At 35.6% G+C, this 26358-nt stretch overlaps 1 protein-coding gene across 4 annotated transcripts in view; it reads right to left on the minus strand.

The window, feature by feature from the left end:
• Nucleotides 1-25489, minus strand: part of LOC138691800 (zinc finger protein ZFP2-like) — a 40470-nt gene extending 14981 nt beyond the window's left edge. Inside the window, exons 1-5 of one of the 4 annotated variants that reach the window (XM_069814229.1) lie at nucleotides 25330-25489; nucleotides 20161-20255; nucleotides 16242-16379; nucleotides 3338-3800; nucleotides 3104-3210 (exon numbers count right to left, since the gene is read on the minus strand). In XM_069814229.1, coding sequence (XP_069670330.1) covers nucleotides 3104-3210; nucleotides 3338-3800; nucleotides 16242-16379; nucleotides 20161-20255; nucleotides 25330-25354 — 828 coding nt within the window. In that variant the 5' untranslated portion in view covers nucleotides 25355-25489. Of the gene's footprint in view, nucleotides 1-3103; nucleotides 3211-3337; nucleotides 3801-16241; nucleotides 16380-20160; nucleotides 20256-24079 lie in introns of all 4 variants that reach the window. The other 3 variants (XM_069814228.1, XM_069814226.1, XM_069814227.1) reach the window with 3 other exon arrangements.
• Between the last annotated feature and the right edge of the window lie 869 nt (nucleotides 25490-26358).

Here is a 26358-nt window from a genome sequence, read left to right on the forward strand (position 1 = left end):
ATAATTTTCATACGAGCGTCTTAATTACCATTATAGGCAAGTTTCATACGACTTTTTATCCGCGACCACATTTCTAACTTGAAATTATTCAGAAGTATTAATTTTATTTGTATCTGACTGAAGATCGGAAGTGACCTTGTGCATAGCTCGTCAATTGTGAGATGTGCGCAGACGCGAAAGTACTGATTTTTTTCCGAGGAACAATAATGTCATTGATCTTGATGTAATATAGAGAATAACATGAACTAATTTTAATATAACCTGGAAATTGATTTAGAATTGAAAAACGAGATGACAAATTGAATTTATTTGAATATTATTTACAATTAACGCAAATTATTATAGTAACAGAACATAACCTTCTGCGACAGTATTGGATTATCAGCCTCCGTGACGTTTCCCTCATTGTCTTTCGATTGCATATCCGATAATAATCGAAAACCTGAACTTTAATGAATAGGTGTACTTTAATGAGGTGCATTAAAGGGCTACATTTCGGTATGGTCGAGCATAAAATTTTAAAATCAATGCAACAAAGTCGTATTTACATGTTTTTAAAAGTTAATCTCAGGAAAATTGCTTTCCACGTCGCCATGTTTGCCAAAGTCCTCGGAAAACGATATAATTTCGTATCAGCATATCTTTGGCAGCCCAGTGTACAACAGATTCAGTTTGTGATATAAAGAGGACGCAGAAAAAACATTTTAACTGAAGATAAACTTAGGGATATTCGAGTGCGGTTAGAAGTAAGTCCCAGAAAATTAATAATAATTTAAATTCGTGGACTTATTTTATTCTATAGTTGCTAAATGTCCTGATGTGTCGGTAGTAATGGAACATGTTCCCTGCCAGTGCAAGCACAACATGCACGAAAGTGAATGCCACGGTTCTGCTGTAATCTAATTTCCTCATAAGATGAGAGCACTGTAGTACGTGACAAAGCATTTGCCCGTAATGATTATACCATGAAACCTTATGAAGTTACTCCAAAAAGAGGCTCAATGGAGAGAATTTTCAATTATCGACTATCAAGAACACGAAGGATTGTAGAAAATGCTTTTGGCATTCTAATTTCTGTGTACAGAGTTCTGAGAAAACCAGAAAAGGCTACCATAGTAATTTTGGCAACAATTCATTTATACAATTATTTAAAGACCAGGTCTGATAACTTCATACTGCCAGGATCATTTGACAAAGAGAAGAAAATGGTGACATTATTCTAGGTCGTTGGTAGAATGAAGAAGATACTACTTCATTTCTACCAATGGGCGCTGTTCCTCGCAGAGGAGGAAATCATGTGAAGGAAATAACATCTTGCAAGGCACTTTATCACAAATACAACGATTTCATGGCAAAATAACTACCAGTAGTAATAAACAAAGTAAAGGTTACTTATGTTCCGACCACTATAGGAGACATAGGCCAGTTTTACACTAATGCTAAACATCTTTAGTATAACTTGTTGCTTGTGGGCTGTACGGAACCCAGACCTCCACCCCTGAAGGCCTGCTCCCACTTAGCGGAATCGAATCGAACAGAATTTCTCTTCACAATGTATTTAAATGTAAGATAGCAGTAAGGGGCAAGTCGAATCGAATCAAACAGAATAGAATTCATGAGCTAGAATATTTATTCCACTGTAGGAACAGAATTTCTTGTTTCGAGTATGATCGTTCTCGTAAGCCTTCGCGGAAAAAAAAAAAATGAACCATATCCATTCTTGACGGCTTAATTTGTTTACTGTTGAAAGTTATTGATGAAATAGTACATATACAAAAATCACAATTTAATATGGACGAAGGAAAATTAATAAATATTGTACACAATTATCCTTTTTCGTATGACAAAACACGAAATACAAAAGTACTGTTCGGTTCGATTTCACCAGATGTGAGCGGCAGCAGACTTTTCGTTTCGACTCTGCTAAGTGAGAGTGGGCCTTAAGAACGCCAGTCCTTATATACTCGTCAGTCAAGGCCTACTGACATAAATAAAAGCAATTAACAACAGATATCTCAGTCATGACAATGTCATAAAATATCCAGACAATTGAACTGTCGATCTTGCTACATAGAACGTAATTATATTATTATTATTATTATTATTATTATTATTATTATTATTATTATTATTATTATTATTATTATTATTATTATTATTATTATTATTACCCATTTCAGCGAGTATTGACGACCACTTCAAAATACGATAATTTTGTCCAGGGAGTATTCTCTTTTGGTACAAGGATGATTTATGTAACATGTTTCTAAATTAGTCTTTTAAATACCAGTACATTCTTTAATAAATCACTGGAAACAAATGTGAATATAGGACGTGGATTGAGTACGGAATTATTATTATTATTATTATTATTATTATTATTATTATTATTATTATTATTTTATTTTTTGACGCATCATTTTTACGTAAATAACGACAAATAAAAACTAATATGCCACATAACATTAAGAAATACAGAAAACAAGTATGAATAATATTCACCATTCTTAATGATCTTGGGACAGAAAGAAGAACGTATAGAATACAAATGTGCGTGTAATAAACAATAAGCAAAGCATCTTCGATTAATCGTTTCAAAACAACGTGAATATAGCGTGGATTGTGTAGGAAAATAATTTCTTATATGTTGCCCACATTGTGCACCATTGTTAACTTATGAAAACAAATGAAAATTAACATGGCACATAAACACTATTTGAAGAAAGTTACGAGACATTAAGTAATATTCTTAATGATCTTTGCATGAAAAATAACTATGAAATATGTATAAAATAGAAATTACATACAGGTGGGCATATAAAAAATAGTAAGTAGAGTAATATCTGATTAATAAGCTTAAATTACTCCTGGTTTAGTGTAAGAGTGGCCTATATCTAACGACATCTCCTAGCAAATTACCGAATTTAAAAACTAAAAAATCATGTTGGAAGATTGAATTTGTGTATTTTCTCCGAAACTTTAAAATCGTTTACATTGGATTGTCGAAAATTTGTTTACAGCGCCATATTGGCAGTGATAAAAGTGTGAAATAATCGTTCAGTGGCTGGTGGATACTCTACATTGACCATAAACAAGAACTTACTTGTACATCTTGTAGCATATCTTGCGTGTCTGCAGGGTTGTGTTTATCTGCCATAAATTGGAAACATCCATAGGCATACCATTTTGAGATATACACGTCATCACGACCTTCAACAATTTAAATCATAACATAGATTTCATTTGTATAGTTATGTAGTATGCACGTGTCATATTATTATAACATGAATGAATGAATGTGAATAAATAAACAAATAAATATAAATAACTACATTACCTGAACACGTAATCCGACTGTGCTTCTCCCGCGACCTTTCACGCCTGTATGCGCCAAGTAGAGAGTCCATTTTCTTCTTCAATCCTAGCACAGGTAAACTCATTTCTTCGCTTATATGTTTCCATGCATCCTCCCTCAGGCGTTTGCTTGTGTACTCAGGATGTTTCGAGTCCCACAGTCGTTTATAGCTGCCATAAAGTTCAATCAACTTACGACACTGTTCTTTCTCCATGTTGTTTTCCAAGAAAGCACGACGTTTATGAGCCTTGAGGCGCAATGTGCAAGCACGACCGTCCAGATTGCGCGACCGAGGCGCCTTTGAGCACGGCAAAGAACCGACCGCTGATGGATGAAGCTGAGGCAGCCGCGGGCGCGGCAACGAGCGAGCGAGGCTAGTCCACACAGCACGGGGCGCAGCCGCTCGAGGATGCCTCCGTTCTTGCCTCGGCCGGTCTGGACCCGGCTATTAAGCATATCTCATTGTTAACTTTGTATTTTTTTTTAATTGTAAAATAGAAATTAAATTATTTAATGTATGATATTTGTTTCAATTCTCTAATCATTATAGTCAGCCATGGGCATAAGAGGGGAAGCATAGAGGGCGAATGAAGATCCCCCACCTTTCTCACGAGCCATGGTGTGTCCCTTACCGAGATGCGTCATGGATTTGATCTCGCAATGGCGAAATATGTTAACCATGCAGCCGTGCACAAAAGAGCTAATCTAATACATACAGTATTTATTAGGCAAATTATGTATTGTACAGTATTACGCGTTAGAACACCAGAAAGATGAACATACATACATATACAGTGAAACTTCTCTTAACGGACACTTCCCAATAGCGGAGTCCTCTCAATAGTGGACATTTTAAAATTCCCCTGCAAAATAACATTGGCCCTTATGATAAAATTCTTCCAAATAGCGGACATTCTCAATAACGGACGCGGACACTGAAATGTACCTCGCAATGACAATTAAAACTTCCAAATAACGGACAGCGTGAAAGAAAAAAAAGAAAAAGACGGTTATACATTAAGCGGAATTCTTTGCAACAATCATTATGGTGCATTTGAAAGTTCTTGTACTTAACTGAAGGTAAGCAGCACAGTTGTTAGTTGTGATACTGTACGTGAGCAGTCCATACTTTCTTAGTTTGCCAAGTTGAGTGTTCGGAAGTACAGTCACATTCAAATGTCACAAAAACATAAACGTTTGTCACTAGAAGAGAAAGTGGATATTGTAAAGCATAGAGAGAAGGAGAAATTAAGTGTTAGTGAGCTGGCCACAAAGTTTAATATGGGAAAAACTTAGGTTAGTGAAAGTTTGAAAGACAAGGATGTTATTTTAAAGTCAACAATTCTAGGTTTCTTTGTGTAAGGTGAAGTGGTACAGTGACTGATGTTTATTTCATTTACAAAACATTTACTGGTACGATTTCTCTCTGGATGAATACTGTAAACAATCTCACTGTCTACTGTACTGTACTGTAAAATATAGTGTTGAATATGTATGAGAAATGTTAATGTACTGTATACACACTAACGATTTTCTAAATAGCGGACACTTCTCAATAACGGACATTTCATTTTTCCCCGGCGGTGTCCGCTATTGGGAAGTTTCACTGTATTCGTATTATGAATTTTATTCAGAATTTTCCATCATTGAATAGGCAACAATTTTGATAATCCTGGGTTCAGTATTAGAAAAGTTTATATATAAACAGGAATTTAAATTTCTGTCTGTAAGTCGAGAACAGAATTCAGAATTTGTCATATTCATATGAGAAAATAGCTTCTCGCATATATATGTAGAACCGAAAATAGCTACAAACTTAGCTCCAAATGGATGTAATTTAGGCTATTGTTAAGTTCTTTTCCTCTGAGAGATGAACACAGATCGTGCAATTGAAAATCACATTTCAGGTCTATCAGTTCCATTTGTAAGTCTGGGTCAGCAAGCTTAACATTAATGTTAAATGGATTTCGAAACAAGATCCCCTATCCTCCTAGTGACATTGCATCTTGACGGGGAAATGCGTTCAAACATTTAAGTTTTTTCATGACATACAGTATCTGATGCCTTAATTAACCATTTTTTAAACAAATGTGCTATCTCATATCCCATGTCATAGCTTGCTTCTAATGCAGGATTGAAATTTGATTTTTCTTCCAATTCCATATTAAAATCTTTCACCAGATCCATATATTTGCTTTTCCTGTCGTTATCTGAAATATAAAATAAGCCTGTCTATAAAATACATATTCTTTCAAAACCAATAATTCTGCACGAGTTTTGTAGTGTCTTCATGCGTTGTATGCTTTTATATTTTGTAACTGTTTTTTACAATACACACAATGCATTTTATCATCTTTAAATATCATGAAATAAGCATTTTCCCATTCCTTTCGAAACATTCGAAGCCTTCTTTTACCATAAACGTCCATTTCGAACCCATACAGTCGTACAGTACACTACTGACTGTATTACAGATGTTCTGGAAAAGTAAACAAATTGTTTAATCATACATGTGATAGTGTTCATACAATTGTGTTATATATATATATATATATATATATATATATATATATATATATATATATATATATATATGTTATATATATATGTATTGTACATTTATTAAACAAATTGTGTTCAGCGCTCCGTAACAGAGGAGTGGGGGATACTTGTCATTCTCCTCTTGCCCCTGAGTGCCACGAATGTCCTTGGCTGATTATAGTAATTTAAAATTATCATGTCATTCTGACCCGCGAATTAATTTTAGAAGTGTCGCCTGGTCCTTCAATCAAAAGCAGACAGTCCACACTGACTTAGATGATATGAATAAGGATAACATAACTCAAATTTGGAATCAAATTATTTCTAACAGACTAGTTTCATCTATGTGATACTTGGATTCCTCTTTACAATGACTATTCTTCTGTTCAACATGCATAGGAAGAAAGTCTCAACTGCTAAACAATTCTGCAAAATATCAGAGAAACGGTTACCACACATATCATCCATAATTAAAATGTCCATATCAAAAATGACAATACCAAAATGTCCTGATTCATACTGTCCGTGGTTCTGCAATGTCATGGTTGCTAACATGTCCTTCAGAATGTGAACAGATTGTTATTAAAAGTCTTTAGCATAAATATGTTTATGAGGTTAACAGTTCAATAAATTTCGTATTAATTGTTCATGGTAAGTGTGGTAATTATAATGTGACTGAACAACAAGAATTTTCCTTCGACTTAAAACAATGTGTCCCTTATAGTTTGGTGTGTGCTGAATCCGAAAATGCATCTCTTTCCTAACTATCACGTAAGATTTTTAAGATATACTTTGATTTCACTTTTCCCCCAGGAAACAAATGGCGCGGGCTGGGGGGTTGTAAACCAAAACAAAAGCTAAAGCACTTTATGAGTTTATGACTTATTTCCGATTTCTTATGGTTGTTGGCATGTTCTTTTGTACTTCTAATAAACAAACAGATATTGGTACCTTCTATTCAGTAAATTTCATAACAGTTCAAAGTGAATCTATGCAATGAACAAATAAGGGTATGGTTTTCTCTACTTAAAAGAAAAGTTTATAATTTTGAGTGAAGAAAAATTAAGAGAGGGCATTTTCATTGGTCCACAAATTTACAAACTTATGGCTGACTCTTTGTTTGACGAAACACTTTCCGTTCGAGAAAAAATGTCATTGCATGCTTTCAAAGATGTTTGCTCAAATTTCCTTGGAAATTCTAGGGCAGACAACTACATAGAACTTGTTGTGGAAATCATGTCGTGCATATCAGTAAAACGGGATGTAATATGTCTCTCAAAATACACTTTTTACATTCTCATTTGGATTTCTTTCCTCCTAACCTTGGAGCGATGAGTGATGAGCAAGGAGAAAGATTTCATCAAGAAATATCTGAAATGGGAAAGGGATATAAAGAAAAATCATTATCCAGCATGCTTGCAGACTATTGTTGGTTCCTTGTAAAAAACAGTCCCGGGTCTAGTTATAAACAGAAGTCATCTGGAAAATTCCTTTAAGTGTAAGTTCAAATTCAGAGATTTTTCTCATTATACATATGAAATATTTTTATTGATGTTGTGTTTTAAACTATATAACATCATTTTTGTGTCCAGTACACATTTTTCAAGTATTATGAGCCATTTTGAAACCCTAATCTGTTGTAATTTTACCAATAGCAGTGAAAAATTAAAAAGGAAGTTTTTTATAAAAAAATCAATTAATTTTCCCCGGGAAATGGTACGTGATGGAGCAATTTCCATTTTAAATTCAGATCCAGGGCACACATATTAGTAATATTCACCTATTTTTATTTTGGAGCAAGACAAAAAGTAAAAATTTGTTGTTCTGTGTTATAAGTGAAATTGAAAGGGGTTCTAAAGTGATAACTTCATAAAAAAGGGTAAACCTATTCTTGCTTTTAAAGGATTTCTATACCAGCATCATGACTACAATAAGAACGGAACCAACATTTATTGATTGTACCGGTTGTTCTGTATGGTTGTGAAACTTGGACTCTCACTTTGAGAGAGGAACAGAGATTAAGGGTGTTTGAGAATAAGATTCTTAGGAAAATATTTGGAGCTGAGAGGGATGAAGTTACAGGAGAATGGAGAAAGTTACACAACGGAGAGCTGCACGCATTGTATTCTTCACCTGACATAATTAGGAACATAAAATCCAGACGTTTGAGATGGGCAGGACATGTAGCACGTATGGGCGAATCCAGAAATGCATATAGAGTGTTAGCTGGGAGGCCGGAGGGAAAAAGACCTTTGGGGAGGCCGAGACGTAGGTGGGAAGATAATACTAAAATGGATTTGAGGGAGGTGGGATATGATGGTAGAGACTGGATTAATCTCGCTCAGGATAGGGACCAATGGCGGGCTTATGTGAGGGTGGCAATGAACCTCCGGGTTCCTTAAAAGCCAGTAAGTAAGTAAGTAAGTAAAGAATGGCGAATTTGTAATGTCTCATTGACTACCAACAAAGACCTAGATAACATCAGAGTGCTGCGGGATGGTACAAGTAAGCATTTGCATGGTTCTCACAAAGCAGGGATTCAGGTTAAATGCATCGTGAATCGAGTTAAAGGTAGAGCTGCAGCAGTGCCCAATGAAACTGCGTCAGTTGTCTTGACAGCTGCTATTGGTGCTCATATGGAGGACGTAGCACTAAGGTTGCCTCAGCACAGAAGCAGAAGTCTAACACTGGAAGGTATGCAGCGCACAACCATTTTCAGTATCTGATGGTGGTACATCATTAGGGACCGGATTTTTATATAATATCAAGATGTGAAATATATACATATTTATGTAAGAAAAATAAGCTGAATATGTACCAAAATATGTAAAATCATGAAAATACTTAATATAAATATATGGCAGGTATAGGATAGGTAAGACTCTCCAATTGTGATTTCACAGAGCACCCAATTTTTTACCGCATGCTTGACACTTTACTATTTTTCCATCTGTAGTGAAAGCTTCGTCCATCGCAATCCATGATTTCATTTTTGTCCTTAGGGTTGAAGATACAGGGCCATTTTAGTTAGTTAAAAGCAGCAGATAAACTCACTTGCACTTTATACTGTAAGTACTAATACTAGAGAACTGAGTGAAATGAATAACACAACAGTACTGCAAGCACTGTTTCGCTTTACTGGATTAGGAGAAAATAAGAGATGTGGGACACATGCATTTTAGCTGCTCCTTGTAAGAAACAAGTACCAACTAAAACCTCAAACTATAGGCATTTACAAACTTTTGTTTGAAAAGTGACATTCCTGTCTCATTCAGAAGGGTAGGATTAGTCCAGCCAAGAACCATATGTTCTAATTCCTCGGAAAATCCCATTTCCGTATAGGTCTATTAAATTTAAAGTAAAGAGGTCAAGCAATAACCTGAAAAGCTATTTATTTTAATCTTTCAAGATATTTCCAGTATGTTCCTTTACTCCAGCTTCTTTTCAAAATTCGGCTACTTTATTGCGGATCATGTCAGACTTGACACGGGTTTTCCGTGGAAGAATTAGAAAGAGGATGGATAAGGTTGAAAATTGCATGGGAACGGCTTGTTAAGACGTGTGCAGAACAATTACATCCTTTCTTAGGTAAGTAAAAAGGTTTTTTGAAATCTGTGTATTTCAAATTGTAAACTTCCCCAGCAGAGGTTTTTTTTTTTTTTTTTTTTTTTTTTTTTTTTCCTTTTAGTAAAGTAGAAATGAATAAAACCCCAAAATATGTAGATTTATGTAATACCAAGCCATAATATGTAATGAGGGGTAAATATGTAAAAATATGTAGTGTCAAATTTTAATATATTAATGGTAATTACAAGATTCACAAAGATTTGTTATTTATATATGGTTAGGTTGAAAGGAATATAATATGTAATTACATGAAAATCCGGTCCCTACTGATAACCCAGGAAGATTAACAGCTCGTTCTTCCATAATATGGGTATTAAATCTTGCACAATTATATCCCTTCTTAGGTAAGTAAAAAGGTTTTTTGAAATCTGTGTATTTCAAATTGTAAACTTCCACAGCAGAAGTTTTCTTTTTCTTTTTTTTTTCCTTTTAGTAAAGTAGAAATGAATAAAACCCCTAAATATGTAGATTTATGTAATACCAAGCCATAATATGTAATGAGGGGTAAATATGTAAAAATATGTAGTGTCAAATTTTAATATATTAATGGTAATTACAAGATTCGCAAAGATTTGTTATTTATATATGGTTAGGTTGAAAGGAATATAATATTATGTAATTACATAAAAATCCGGTCCCTATACATCATACATCTATTTGGCGATTTTTAACATGCCTCAAAAAGAAAGAAAATCAAGTGTGGATACAAATATTACAAGCAGGAGGATGTCATACGGAAATAAAAGAGCCAGTGAATAAAACAAATTTGACTAATCTGTGACATATCCTCCGGATGATCAGTAATTACCAAACCTACAAGGAAAATGATGATATTCTCATATATCAGAGGGGAATTGGCTACTCTCTGAAAAGTGGGGCTCCTCTTCAGGTATAGTCCCAGTCAGCTTACTTAATACCCTAAGGGTGAAACCTAACCATTACTAGTGATTTTCTAGCTCTCAGGTTGAATTTTCTTTTACCAACTTCGTTTCGAATTTCAGGTACTGACAAATACAACTGGTAGTTATATTCTAACTGATATATCGGCATCAATAACTTCGGTTTGCAGTAAAGTAAACTGATGAAAATGCAAGTACCTAGGCTTGTGAATTAATAATTACTTAGTAATAATAATAATAATAATAATAATAATAATAATAATAATAATAATAATAATCCGTGGCTCTACAGTCCATGAAGGGCCTAGAGCGACCAGCCAGCTGCTGGCCTCACGCCCACATGCCGAAGCAGAGGTGGACGATCATCCAACCACAATGGAGGTATCGTGTGGTTAGCACGATGATCCCCCCAGCCGTTATAGCTGGTATTTGCTACCTGTCGTAGCTCCCCAAGTGCATCACAATGCTGGGTGGGCACCGGTCCCATACACTGGCCGAAATTTCATGAGAAAATTTCTTCCCCCATGAGGACTCGAACTAGCGCGCATTCCATACCGCGAGTCCTAGGCGGGATGCCTTAGACCGCGACGCCACGGCGCGGGACAATTACTTAGTAACACCAGTATTAATATTAATATCAATACACAATTCAGTTCTGTTCTGTTTTGATTGCAATTCAACTCTATATTCAGGTAAATGTAATTAAATAAGAATAACTTATAGACCTACTTCGTATGAAATATGCACGTAAATATATTGACATTTTAATGAAATTCTTACGGGTTTAGATTTTTATTAAAATATACAAGAGAGGAAATAGCATGGTAGCGACTTCTCCAAGAAAGAAAGTGCTTGTAAGTATTTTAAGTAAGCTATACATTTTAAAGTGGTGTTCTGTTTTCGGAATTCGTACTAATCAGTTCACGTGATCAAAGTACACTTTTAGGTTAGGTCTCGTGAATCGTAAAGCAATGAATTTCATTTTCCAGACAAAATAAATTTTAATATTAGATCATACTAATCCTAATTGCCAACATAATATGCGAGAATTCCAGAAGGAAAATACACTATTTCATAAATTATTGAATCATGTAGAAAAGACCTCGCAACATAAAGATGAGATGTCGTAAATAAGTAAGACATGTAGTCATTGTTATTTACTGCATTATTATTATTATTATTATTATTATTATTATTATTATTATTATTATTATTATTATTATTATTATTTCAGTATGTAGCATTGTTGATTTTTCCCTCTTTGGTGATAACTTGTATTAGTTGGCAACACTGAAGAGACGGCCAAGTTAGACTTTTTGGAACTACACTTACGTGATCCTCACTATAGCAGAGGGGCAATAACGTACATAATACATTTTGAGAAATAAAATTTTGGTTCTGGATATTTTGTCGTTAGGACATTTATCTCATGAACATTTTACATTCATGGACATTTTGACATCATGGACATTTTAGTGTCATGGATATTTTGTCACATGGACATTTCAACATATGGACAATTTATGGTGGAAGCCATAGAAACACCAGCATAATGGGACATAGAATACATCACATGGTTTTGGAAATTAAACTATAGTAAGTGTCTATTATCACATTTATTTTTTTGCATTTTAGTAGGTTATTTTACGACGCTTTATCAACATCTATACTCATATTTATATTACATTAATAATGACCACACAAGCCTGTAGCTGCTCTCGATGCCTAGATATCACTGAGAGAGGCCACACGACACTACCAATTTTATAAGCAAATCGGCACCCTCATACCCATAGCTTATCACCTGCTCTGTTCAACATCTACTTGGAGAGTTTAATGGAGAATTATTTTCAGAACGTGGGAGGAGTAATAGTAGGAGGAATAAGAATAAAGTACATAATATTTGTTTGATGATATGGCATAATTAGAAGAGAAGATGATCCCAAGAGATGCTACTGTCCACACCTGTGGAGTAACGGTCAGCGCGTCTGGCTGCGAAACCAGGTGGCCCGGGTTCGAGTCCCAGTCGGGGCAAGTCACCTGGTTGAGGTTTTTTCCGGGGTTTTCCCTCAACCCAATACGAGCAAAAGCTGGGCAACTTTCGGTGCTGGATCCCGGACTCATTTCACCGGCATTATCACCTTCATTTCATTCAGACGCTAAATAACCTGAGATGTTGATAAAGCGTCGTAAAATAACCCAATAAAATAAAAATAAAAGAGATGCTACTGCAGCTAAATGACAGCAGTGAGCAGTATGGGACGAAGATAAATGCAAGCAAGACAAAGACCACGGTCATAGGAAGAAAAATAAAGGTAAACTTGCGAATTCTAAATGAGGCAGTAGAGCAAGTGGATAGCTTCAAATACTTGGGGTGTACTATAAGCAGTAACATGAGCTGCTGTATGGAAGTGAAAAGGAGGATAGCAATGGAAAATAAAGCTTTTAATAGAAAAGATAGCAACTTCTGTGGATCTCTGGAAAAAGAACTAAGGAAGAGACTAGTGAAGTGCATTGTGTGGAGTATGACATTGTGGGGCAGAAATATGCACATTACGACGAAGTGAAGAGAAGCGAATAGAAGCATTTGAAATGTGAATATGGAGAAGAGTGGAGCATGTGAAATGGACAGACAGAATAAGAAATGAAGCTGTGTTGGAAAGAGTGGGTGAAGAAAGAATGATGCTGATACTGATCAGGAAGAGAAAAAGAAATTGATTGGAACTGGTAGGATTATCATCTCACCCGTATTTCCCAGGTTTTCCCGTATTTAGTCTTAATTTTTAATAGACTCCTGGTTCCCGTATTTTTCTTCTCTTCGAGAATTTTTCTCCCTTATTTTTGCATAATGTAAAAATTTTCATTCGAAACATATGACTTCGCAATGAATGATGATTTATGTGATGAATTTTGAGATGCACTAAATACTAAAATGTACAGTCTTTGTAGAACGTAATGCTTGCTACAAATGAAATAATTTTGATGTTATAAATTTGGAAAAACTTGTGAGTTTTATTCTACACATATCAAATATTTAGTAATGCTCATACAAAGAAGGTGTTTCATCTCATGAACAATAATTGCATGTTCGAAACATGAGCACGACACATTTAATCAAATCAGAGCTGCAAACTGCAGTCGACTTCGACTATTACACGAGACAAAATCTGTCTCAGAATTCTAAATTTAAGTCTAGCTCCCAAAGTGTAGGATGAAGTTGTTTTTTAGTACTGGAACTGGATAATTTGTTAATTTTATATATGAAATTTTGTCGATTCCTTAGTCTCCCGTATTTTCTTCAAGAAGAGTTGGCAACCCTAGTCACTGGATAAGAAAAAACTGTCTACTGAAGGGATGGTGAACGGGAGAAGAGTTCAGGGCAGAAGAAGATATCAGATGATAGACGACATTAAAATATATTATGGATCATATACGGAAACTAAGAAGAAGGCAGAAAATAGGAAAGACCGGAGAATGATAGGTCTGCAGTCCCTTGGGCAGAACACTATGAATGAATGAATACGTGATTTCAATGGGCATGCTTACACGAGTTGCATTGGCCTAACTATTAATAACTATAGCATTCGTCGTCATTTTTTGTTTCACCATGGATACCAGGACTGGTGTCCATACTCGGCACAGGGAAAGACGACAAAAATGGGAATGATGTTCACCTTTTCATTCCATTTATTATATTCTACCTATAGATCTGACAATAGCAGTGAAGTTTTAAGATCTGGAACAATTCAAGATTTTACAAGATTATAATTCTTTAGCGAGATGAAGTGAGGCCGAGGATTCGCCACAGATTACCTGGAAATTGCCTTATAGTTGGGGAAAACCTGCGAAAGACCCAACCAAGTACAGTGAAACCTCTCCTTACGGACACCCCCAAGATACGGACACTCCTCATATACAGACAGATTTTTATGTCCCAACTGAAATAATACAGAAATAATTATAAATTGAACTCTCGTTTGCGGACACTCTCAGACACGGACACGGACAGCTGTTTCACAGTCCTAAAGCTTGCTTTACCTCCTGACTGCGGACAGAACTTGGATTTCAAGACCTAATGTTTTACAAAAATGGAAAATTTAGTTTTGAGAACTGTACAGAAATTCCTTAACATGAAAGAAGACAATAAGGGTCCCGTAGGCTACCACTAGCCCAGCCGGTTACCCCTTGTTAGCTAGAAGCGGGTGGATAAACAAAATCATAAAATTTAACCTGTCTGATGGGATCAAGATTTCCGCGATCGTGAAATTGTATTCGATACATGATAGGGTTAATAGGATTATTCTACTCACTTCAATCAGTTTCGAGAGACATGGCACCTGAACGTAAAGGTTAAGTTGAAAACTATAAATTACAGTACTGCGTAACTGTAGACCTAGAATAAAACTACATGGCACAGTATTGTATTTTCCTTTTTCGGTCTTATCTACTGTAGTTCAAAGTTGGAAAGAATTTATTGTAGTACAGTAAACTGTATTTAGAATTAAATTACAGTAATACATTTCATTTAAAGCGTGAAGGGATACATAATGCATACAGTATTATAAATTTACTGTTCGATCAGGGAGCCTCCCTCCCAATAAAGGACACCTCCTAGATGTGGACAGATTGTTACGTCCCTTCAATGTCCGTAAATGAGAGGTTTCTCTGTACTCAGCCCTAAGAGGGATCTAACTCAAGCACAAGCACAACTCCAGATCAGCAGGCTAGCGAGTCTGCCGAATGAGCTACGCTGGTGGTTCTACAAAAATATACGTACTGTACTGGCACTGATATCGAGATGAAAATGTGGTTGTAAATTTGAGGTAAATGCAGTTGAAAAGAAGCAGTAGGGGATATTGATAAATTTCCACCGTTCACTAATTTTATTGAGTTTTAATCTCTGAAAATACAATGTCTCCTACATGATTGTCCTTTGTGAGATACATATATTAAAATAAAATTGTATACAGTTTTGCTTTTAACCCATGAAACATTACCTGTCTAAACTGAAAACCAAGAGGATAGTATTCAAAGAAAATACAGCATGCCCTTTAGATATTTTTAGTTACCGATACTTTACTACATTGATATTAAAAATCATTGATTAGGACACAATAAATTCGCCATGGTTTTAGTTTAGTAATCTTGAAGAACGATGACGTGAGATTACAAAGCACTTCAAAGAATTTTTTCAATTTTAATTTTTTGGACAGTGAATTTTTTAACGTTACTGCAGAAAAAGTCTGTCATTATCGTCTTAGTCATTATCACACATTGCTTTTACAGCAATAACCTCATTTACAGAAGACTTGTTAGACTTGGAGATACATTTAGTTCTATAATGTTATCAGTGACGAGGAATTCATTTTCAGAATCAATGTAACAGAGCTTTAATTGAGGACCGTTTTTGCAAAACATGCTAACTGAAAAAACTAAATTTTACAGGAGAGACAAAACACTATAGTATGCAAGTTTTGCTGTAACTCTTACTTATAGCAGAAAGCAAGTTTTGAAAAAAAACGATCACACTCTGACACACTACAATGAAGTGAAATAACCTAATTTTACTAAGATGCCTTGGACATCATGTAGAGGCCTACCTTATGTTAACGAATCCATCAAAATCTCAATTTTGCAAATTTTACACTTAGCAAGCTTTGCAAAAACGGTCCTCAATTATAGGTAATTTAATAAATTCCTTAATATTTCCAGATATTCCCAGTTTTCTACATGAGTGAACATCCTGTGTATTAAGATAATATCTGTAATTAAGTTACAAATTAGAAAAAGAGCAAGTAAATTCCATTAGCCCCACTCACCTTAGCTTCACATTTCGTCGTGGGAAAACTAACTGCCTCAGAAGGTTCCTCAAGTCGTATCTCTGATGTTAGGTCACAGCTGTCATCCACGCACTCCGTCTTTATTGTAACCAGGTGCATGTCCGTTACATTCACTTGCTGGGGAACAAAGGAACAACAATAATGATTAATAATTATTTTAGTAGTTTCGGAATTTGTACTCAGTACAGACTCAATGCACTCTTATGAAACACATCAACTGGAAGAACAATTGAAGGAGTTTTACAGAAGTTCATAGAGATATTTGTCGTACACATGAATACTCTGTATCACAATTAAGCAAAATTCAATCTTTCACCATATGTTATGGTGCATTTCATGATTACCTTTGATATACCTACAGTATGCTAAAGTGATACGTTTATTAACCCTTTCTACTGAAAGGCACAGGCAACATCAAGATGTAGATAATATTATACACTGTGTTCACGCTTAGGCCGTGTCTCTAAGCTCAAGTCTGTACTACACACTAGTGACAAGCAACTAGGTGACTTGTAAACTACACATTAGGGAGCTTCGGAAATGTATGCTTGAAACATGGCCGTCTTCATAGTCTATTTTTCTAAAAACCATGACATCACGGTGCAGCACTGAATTAAGAAGGCAGTGTCCTAATGCAGTTTCATTACGAATTATGTGGCAAAGATGAGGGCTTAATATATTACAATAATGTTTAGAACATTGTACAGAAGGTACTAACAATGTCAGTGTTCAAAGTTAACGTGTTATTCTAAATTATATTTACATTATTTCACTTCCAAAGCATTTTCAGATTTCATAACCCCAATTGCTGATGAGGTATCCATGTTTGTTTAGTGAACAAGTCAACAATCGAGCAAGCATTTTCGTTGACTAGCTACTACGGATTTGATTGCTATGCACTATGTAGCTTTGGATCATAACTTCTGATGTCACATCCGGCTATTTAGTCAACAATCTAGTTCACTTCAGCTGAAAATGTAGCTTTGAGACACGGCCTAAGAGTATACAGAAATAATAGCCTAGCTTATAATTTCACAACTGTATATTGTAGTTCCTTAAGATAAAGCTCAATCAATAGAAAAACTCTCCATGATTTCGTTTCATACCTTTTCCATGGCCATTGTTGTGTGAAATGTTTCGTTTCAAGTTTATTGCTGCATGATTGAAAATTTGCATTTATCAGTCTAGTTCCTTGGCAATAGAGATGTGGACGGTACAGCAAAAACGTCTGTGCGTGCTCTGTTTTGCAGAATTGAATTCAGTTACGCGTGTTCAGCGGCGCATATGGAGGGAATGAAATGTGGATCCTCCTACACGAAAATCCATTAACGAGTGGGATAGAACTCTACGAGATAATGGAAGCTTGATTTCAAAGACAGGGAAACACTCTAAAAAGCATATGACCGAAATGAATGTGGATCAGATGCGTGAATCATTTGCTAGAAGCCCACATAAATCATGTACCTTGATATGTTGGAGAACTTAGCTATTCCGCAATTTCCGCCAGGTTTAACATTTGAGGAGGATGGTGCTCCACCACACTTCCATCGAAATGTTAAAACGTTTTGTGATGTAACCTTCCCAAGAAATTGAATTGATAGGGTTGGGCCAACTTCCTGGCCACCTAGTTCCCCGGGTTTAACTCCTTTGGATTTCTGTCCGTGGGGATTTATTAAAAATGTTGTGTACAGCAGAAATTTCGTAATTTGATTGATTTGAGACAGCGTATCATTCAAGCAGTTGAGCTTATAACATCTGATATGTTGGTGAACACCTATCGAGAGGTTGAGTATCGTTTTGGTACATGTCGACCTATAAATGGTGCTCACGTTGAATGTACTAGTGGAAAGAAAAGCTTTTTCAGTTACTCTATACAATGCAGAAGAAATTTATTTAATAAACCTTATCCAAGTTACGATATAAGCTGTTATTTCTGTATACTTTTAGTGTGGACACAGTGTATTTTAGGAACGAAATGAAAGTATAGGTCTATTCAGTGGCAAATATCAGAGAATCTTGACAATACTGTATTTGAAGTTGTGGAATATATATATATATATATATATATATATATATATATATATATATATATATCATTAGTCACTGGTCAAGACAGCGGTCCTGCAGTAGCGTTCGTAACTTCCCGACGTCCAGAAAGAGGGCAGAAAATGGCATCATCTCTGAATAGCACCAGGGTTCGCCCTACAATCAACTGTAAGTAAAATCGACAGTTCAATTCTTGTACTTTACATTTAACTAGTTCATTTTGATACTTTAAAATTAACAGCAATTTTATACTTCATAAATAATCGTTCAGTTTCAATATTCTATATTTATCTGTTCTAATTTGGTATTTTGTTAATAAACTTAGTAATAGTGAATTTCTACACTTGTGATTATATCAAAAGACTGAGATCACATTCTAAATAGGAATCCCTCCTATCTATAAGCAAGTACACTATATAAATCATGTCAGAGAGTTAGGAAGTAGAACGCAGTGTCTAATTCTTTTGTGTTGTCTTCATAGTAGGATATAACTCGCGGTTTTCTCAAACATAAGCCATCCACCCTTGTCGTGGCAAGTGGCACGATAAAATACTGGTGTCAGATGTGGCACAATAAATATATATAATCTTGATAAAACTGTATTTGGAGATGTGGAAGAGATTCTCTGATATTTGCCACTGAATAAACCTATACTTTCATTTCGTTCCTAAAAAAACACACACACACACACTGATACAGTGGAAGTGAAAATATAATGCGAATAGTTCATGTTGTATGTAACAAAAAAGTGTAATACCATATTGATGGGAAGTTCATACCTAGCTTTCTCAGAAATTTTTTTCCCCCAAATGTTTAACCCGCTCTTAATCGGTAATAACTATAGTCAGTAGAATCGTGATTTTTGTCCATATTGATAGAGACCTAATAAAGAGTCATTAATCCCCCTGAGGTATTTCAATATCGTGGTCGGTTTTCGTGTAAATTTAATTTAAAAACCACTAATTTCAAGCCACTGAACAATGCAAAGAGATTGCAACGTTGTAGCCAGGGAAAGGTTTAACCACAGTCTACTATATACAGTCACGAAGCTTGGGATGATTTTTCGCCAACAAGTTGCATATCTCGCGATAGTTGCTAGCCGCTTGGAGCGCTGTGAGTACTAGGCACAATAGACTGTGTCACTGCCATCATGATCTAATACAGGCCGTAAGGCAGACCATGTGACTCACTTAACCCGATCACGAAAGGCGGTGTTTCAACCATATAAATGAATTGGAATAAAGAGTAACATATATTTCTCTAAAATGTAAATGGCTAAAATACAATAATTTGAATAATAATATGGGACAAGGAGACGTTTGTAGTACTATAAATTGTAAGAAAAATAGGTTAGAGTTATCCTTCTTCCGAAAGATCCAGGAAGGTGAGTTTATAGAATATAATATATATTTATGAAAATAATATATAAACCTTATGTATTTCATATTTCAATAGTGGAAGGAAGGTATTAAATCTTTCAAAAGAACACGATATCGGAAGTACAATACATTTTATCGTCTGCTAGGGAAAGAGTCTGTGATGAGGCGATAGTAGCGATCCTGGTGGTGAGCAACTATCTATGGATGCATATTTCAACTGTCTATATTTGCATATTTAGTAAGTATTAAGCTTCGTGACTATATATAGTAGACTGTGGTTTAACACCGTCTAGTATAAACAGTCACAAAGCTCAATACGTAGTAAATATGCATCCATAGTTGCTAACCACTAGGATCGCTACTATCGCTTCATTACAGACAATGCGAAATAGTACCAGCACAGTCTATTGTTCCTAGCACCCTCACAACTTAAGCTTCGTGACTGTATATACTAGACTGTGGGTTTAATTTACCTCTAATAAAGGCTCCTTCTCTTCCATATCCGTGTGATCACTTGGAGCAGCCAATGGGTCTACTTCCGGTTCTGTCTTTATCACATCCATTACAACTGAAAGAATATGACATTCATTTTGAGAACGTGACATTATGATCGTCTCACTATTGTGACTTATCTTATTTTCAATTTCTAAATATACACGAAACTAATTATTAGCTATGCCAAAGATCAGTGGTCGGCAGGTCAAATAGTTGTGTTTGTGTATTAAATTATTTTAAAATGGTGTATACCCTTCAGGAGAGAACATAAATCATCCTTATAGATTCCATTTAGGAAACTACACAAATAAGGTGTGTTTTCGTCCTACAATCAACTGATAATAACAAAAATACAGGTTGCCAAGCGACGATAGAAAACAAAAGATGTGAAAACAAATGAATCAGGTCCTCTTTCTTACTTACGTATAAAATATAAGGATGCAATTAAAAATTTCATAAGCCAGGTTTCAGACTTCTCCCTCCCAATATCTAAATTGACGTGTTTTTGTTTAAATTGAGACTTCAATTTAAATAATTATTTAGACTGGAAAGTTCTGAAATGAAAGCCCTGTATAGAAAGTATTGCATGCCGAAAGTATAGACACCTGCTTAGTACTGTATACTATAAATAATAGTTAACGCAATTATTATAGATAAAATAGTGCCTTACATGGTCTAGTTAAATATGATCTAAATATGTAATGCACATGCGAACATTGTATAAGTGCAGAAGGCTTTTCTATAGCAAGCGGTTTTAAAACTTCCAAACTCACATTTTTCTAAGTTCTACGATGCGGGAATCTGTGACAGGTTAGTTTAGGCTTCCATATGCATTGCATATACAAATCTGTGACAGGTTAGGTTAGGTTTGTTTAGGCTTTTCGTATGCCTAGCATATACGAATCTGTGTCAGGTTAGGTTAGTTTAAGTTTTTGGTATGCCTTGCAAATATTAACTGAAGTGAAATGTTCGTTTTGCGTTCATTTTGAAGTGTTCTACCTCTTTATTTCACGTATTAAAAGTCACTGTCCACACCTGTGGAGTAACGGTCAGCGCGTCTGGCCGCGAAACCAGGTGCCCGGGTTCGATTCCCGATTGGGGCAAGTTATCTGGTTGAGATTTTTTCCGGGGTTTTCCCTCAACCCAATAGGAGCAAATGCTGGGTAACTTTCGATGCTGGACCCCGGACTCATTTCACCAGCATTATCACCATCACATTCAGACGCTAAATAACCTTAGATGTTGATAAAGCGTCGTAAAATAACCTACTAAAAAATCACTTTTAGGTTAACTACACCGATCAATTCTTTCAATACTTTTTTTTTGGCTATTTTCTTATATATTTTCAAGTCTACTGACATCCAATATGAATTCTTTATATTCAAACTTACCTTCACTCTGAAATCCGATGATTTTCCACTTTTTCGTAAAAAGAAACCATTCAGTGTCACGTGCTACCGAAAACCCGAAGGCTCATATTTAAGTAATAGGGTATGTCTTCTGTATTTTATGAGAGTATGAAGATTGACGCACATAGTCTTCTGATGCCGCAGTTTAAAAAATATTAGGTAGGTATCTTCTGTTATTGCTGTACATTTGGGCGTTAGTATTATTCTTAAGCCTAATCTTCAGGAGCTTAGATAAAAGACTAACAGATGAATGGATGTAAATTACTGTGAATGGTAATAACTCGGGTGAAGGTTCTATATGTATGCGCCACTGAAATATTACTCGACTGAGGCCAGTGGAGTCCTGCAGCCCGGAGCCGTGGCGCTACTGCTCCTGCATTCGTAATACCGCATCGCGATAGTTCATATTACGCCCGCGGCTCCACTCGCCCTGATCGAGTAATACCTTCAAAATGGTCAGGATTTACAGTAAGGTGTAGTGAAAATTTGGTGTGATCACTACGCCGAGTCGGGAGCCACCTAGTGGATGAAGCGGGTAGCATGCTAACAAATTTCCGATTCTTTCGAACCACTGCTCATTATTTTTACATTTTGCTTCTGAACTAAGTTTTAGCAACAATTAATAGGTTAATATTGTGAATATCCAGGGGCGATTTCTCAGGGCATGCTATGCTTGCTGCGCAAGCCCAATACTTTCGTAGAATGTGTATTTCTCAAAATGGCGTTACGTACATTAAAATTTATTTTGATTTTCGTAATATTGTATAGGCGTAATACCATCCGCAGGTTGCACACCGCAAGTATCGCAACGCTTGCTCGTTTCTCGGAGCTACAGGAAAGACGTAGAAATAGCGAGAATACGATGCGCGCGCAAGTGCCGTCCTCCTTGGTCTGTCCTAGGCGCACATGCTTTTGTTATGTGTTGTTTGAAACTCTGGTCCGAGAGCTACACCAACGACTATTTAACGTTACACAGAGCAGTATTGACAGAGGGAATGTGCTGTGATTTGCGAGTGCAATGTAATTGTATAAGCGGAATGCATGTGTTAGCTGGTGCATGTATTATTAATTCTTAAACATTGATTTGAAGTATTGCAATGATTTCGGAATTGTGTGTTATTGAAACCTTATTATTAAATCCATTTTCCCGAAGGACTATTCAAGAGAAAACAGACATTATAGATAATATGTGCGCTTGTTCAGTGCAGCTCAGTACAACAATATGCATTGGTTGGCAGGGTCGAAAAAAACTAAATAAACTGTTTTGTTGGCCATATTTGTTATATTATATCGAACTTCTACATCTGATAAACGAATATGATCCATGACTCATAATGATTTCATAATTATAAAATAAATTATTTATGTGGGTCTGATTATTTTTATTAATTATGAATTATTATATCCTCCCATCTTCCTCTATGAATAAAAGAACAAGCCTAACTTTCGTGACTAGTATTCGCCCCTGTGAACATCCCATATATATTGCAATAAAAAGTTAAATGTGTTGTGGCAATGATAAAATTGTGAAAAATTTGTTTACAATGGCGCGAACATACTGAACTTTTAATATAACTTAGCTCACACTGTAAGAACTATTTGTCAGCGCATTTCGAACTGGCGGAAGATGGTCAAGCAATGGACTGCATTTTCCACGCATGTTTACCCCATTCCTGGACCATTCTCCGCACCTAAAGTCAGATGGGCCAGTCGGGATTACCAGTGCTTCAGTTCAGTGACTCGTGTGTGGTTTGTACACGACCTTCATCCGCCAGTTCGAAATGCGCTGAAAAAGATCACACTTGTAGTAATGTTATGTTATACATATGGGCTATTCCATCTCAAATCGACCGAAATATAAAGAAAATTGACCTCGCTATTTTTAAATACAATGGAACTTTTTCTGTCCGTAGACAACTGTGATACAATACTTTGTTAAAATTTTGAGGCATCAGAACTTAATAGTGTTTAAATTAAAAATATTTAAATTTATCGTATTTTCATAAAATTAGCAACTTTCAACTGTTGTGGCTCCGAAACCCTTTCACCCAATGATCAAAATCATGTTTTATTTTGATGCTGAGAAGTTAAATTTTATATTGACATGTAAACAGTTTTTCTTACTCTTTTTTTATGGAAATGGAGAAATTTAGATTTTTCTTCATTAAGACGCCTTTGCCCACGAAAAAATATTTTTAAAATATATGGTTAGATTCCGCATTGAAAGTACAAATAAACACATGTTTTTTACTGGTGCAACGTTGATAAGAGAATACTGAAAATATCAAATAAAGAAAATAAATAGTATGCGCGTGAAGTAACCAGCTGACTGCGAGGCGGGAGCTAGCCGAGGCAAGCAAGGCCAGGATACATAAACATGTGATGTGTCGTCTAGTAGCGAATAGCTGGGCTAGCTTTATCACAAGTTTTCATAAACACAGGACTAAAATGACGAAAGAATGAAGACTGTATCCAAACATCTACTCACCAAATTTTGTGAGGGTTGCCTTGTCAACACATTCCGTTTCACTCTTACCCGATTCTTCATTATTACTGTTGCTGTTACCACCACTACTCTCAACTTGAACACTACAATTTGGCTGAACATTTTCTTCTAGGACTTCTCTTGATTGAACCGCGTTATCTAAAGAATGTGATTTATTTACTTTCACTCTGCAATATGTACATAATCGAATTATGTTGTGGTACTTTTCAGGTACGCCAAATTTTTCTGCAATCAAACGGGGTACTTTCCGAAGCCCTTTAACATTGATCCTTTTGTGACGCGTAAGTTGAAGGGGATTGAAGCAGCGGTTACCTGAGTAAGATTTATGCTCCATTTTAAGAAACCTGTGAAATAAATTTTGTTACAATGTAGAAAATGTTTATATTAGGGAAGCGCTCACGAAAGACACGCATTTAACTCAATAAATTTATCGATATTGTTTTGAAATACTTTATCTTACCGCAATGGTTTCAAAAACATGCCTTAACGAACACCTTATATTAATAAATATAAACTTGAAAATACTGAGTCACAACACTTGCACTTATAAAATGCACACGCAACTTGGCTACTTTGCTCGCATACTGGAGACTAACGTTGTCTCAGAAGGTGGCATGACTCATCCTCTCAACGCTCGCTTATCTTCATCTCTCGGCCAGTCCGAGCGGTACTGCGCCCTTCAAGTCCAGGCGTGTGAAAATAATTTATTTAATACCCTCGAAACTTATTGCCATGCCACTAAGCAAAAAATGCCGAATCCCTCTTAATAATGCAAGGTTTTTTCTCAATATTTTTTTATTTATTTTTTTTTTTTACAAATGGGTACAAAGGCCTAAAAGTAAGTAAAATCAGATTATCCGTCTCTCTGTATACAATAAAAATAAGGATTACTTCTTATCATAACCTACCAAATGTGAGCTTCAAAATGAACTCTCGTTCAATGTTCTGCAGTAAAGGGTTCCACAGTTCTGAGCGCTGAAAGAGGCTTGTTTTTCTAAAATACGCTAAATTTGTCGCTCAACAATACGAAAACCATTTGACTTTCGATAGTATATTTTTGCAAATGCACTCTCCGCTGAAAAAATTAGTATAGTATAAAGAAATGCGAGGTTTTTTACTGATCGACTTCATATGGAATAGCACATACCAAATTGTACCTAATGTTGAGAAACTAAACCACTATAGTCGTAATGACAGAGACATGTAACAATTACAATAAAACTCACAGGTACCTATACCGACTCCAATCACAGACATATATTATAGACTAAAATTCAAATTCGCATATACAGCCTTCTGACAGCAACATGTATTAAAGTGAAAACGATATTCATACTAATAAACTAATATGAAAACAAATGCCATAATTATTCATTAACCCCTTTAGATCCGGTGCACGTAGTACGATCAATGATGCCGTGACAACATGCCAAAGCGAAGGCTGTGATTCAGGGATGGTCAGCACAGAGCACGCTTCCATTCACAATGAAAAGTAAACATAACCGTAACATAAACACAAAAGTTTGCGGCCACCAAATGGGATCATTCACAATGATTCACATAAACACTGACATTAACATAACCGTAAGACGTTAACATGAAACTTTGCAAACTCCAAACTTTCATGCTTATGCTTACATGATTTGCAAACAGAACACAATCGTGGAGCGCTGAAGTATAGACAGAATATGAGGAAATGGCGTCGTTGTTATGTTGCCATGGTTACCAAGTATGTTTGCGGTTACGTTTATGTCCACATCGTGAATGATGGTATGACGTCTTGATTTTACCGTGACGTTTCCATTCTTAAGTTTACGCTTACGTTATGTTTAATTTTCATTGTGAATGAGCCTCTGCGGAAAACGCAGTGCAGTCATTCCATGAAAAAGGAGACATGGCCATCTGAAACTGAAGTGTATCTATAGAAATTTTTGTTTTCATTATCATGTAGTATAACGATTGAAATTATGTTGGCTACACTGTTTATTTCCTTCCTGTCAGTCTTTTGTTTACAGCAGTTATTCTTTTGCTGTCCTGTTTCGAGGAATGTTTATGAGCTCAAACTTCAGTCACTTTAAAGTAAGTATATCGTGATAAATGTTTATAATATGTTTAACTTTGTGGACCGGTTTGTTGAATATAACTTATTCTTGAATATACTAGAGCCTGTTTAAGGAATATGGTATTTATAAGATATGGCATTTCTTAACCTCAGCAAAATGATGTAATGTGAGTTACCGAACAGATTTTCATTTTATTTA

The sequence above is a fragment of the Periplaneta americana genome, chromosome 16 (genome assembly GCF_040183065.1).
Source record: "Periplaneta americana isolate PAMFEO1 chromosome 16, P.americana_PAMFEO1_priV1, whole genome shotgun sequence".
Lineage (NCBI taxonomy): Eukaryota > Metazoa > Arthropoda > Insecta > Blattodea > Blattidae > Periplaneta > Periplaneta americana.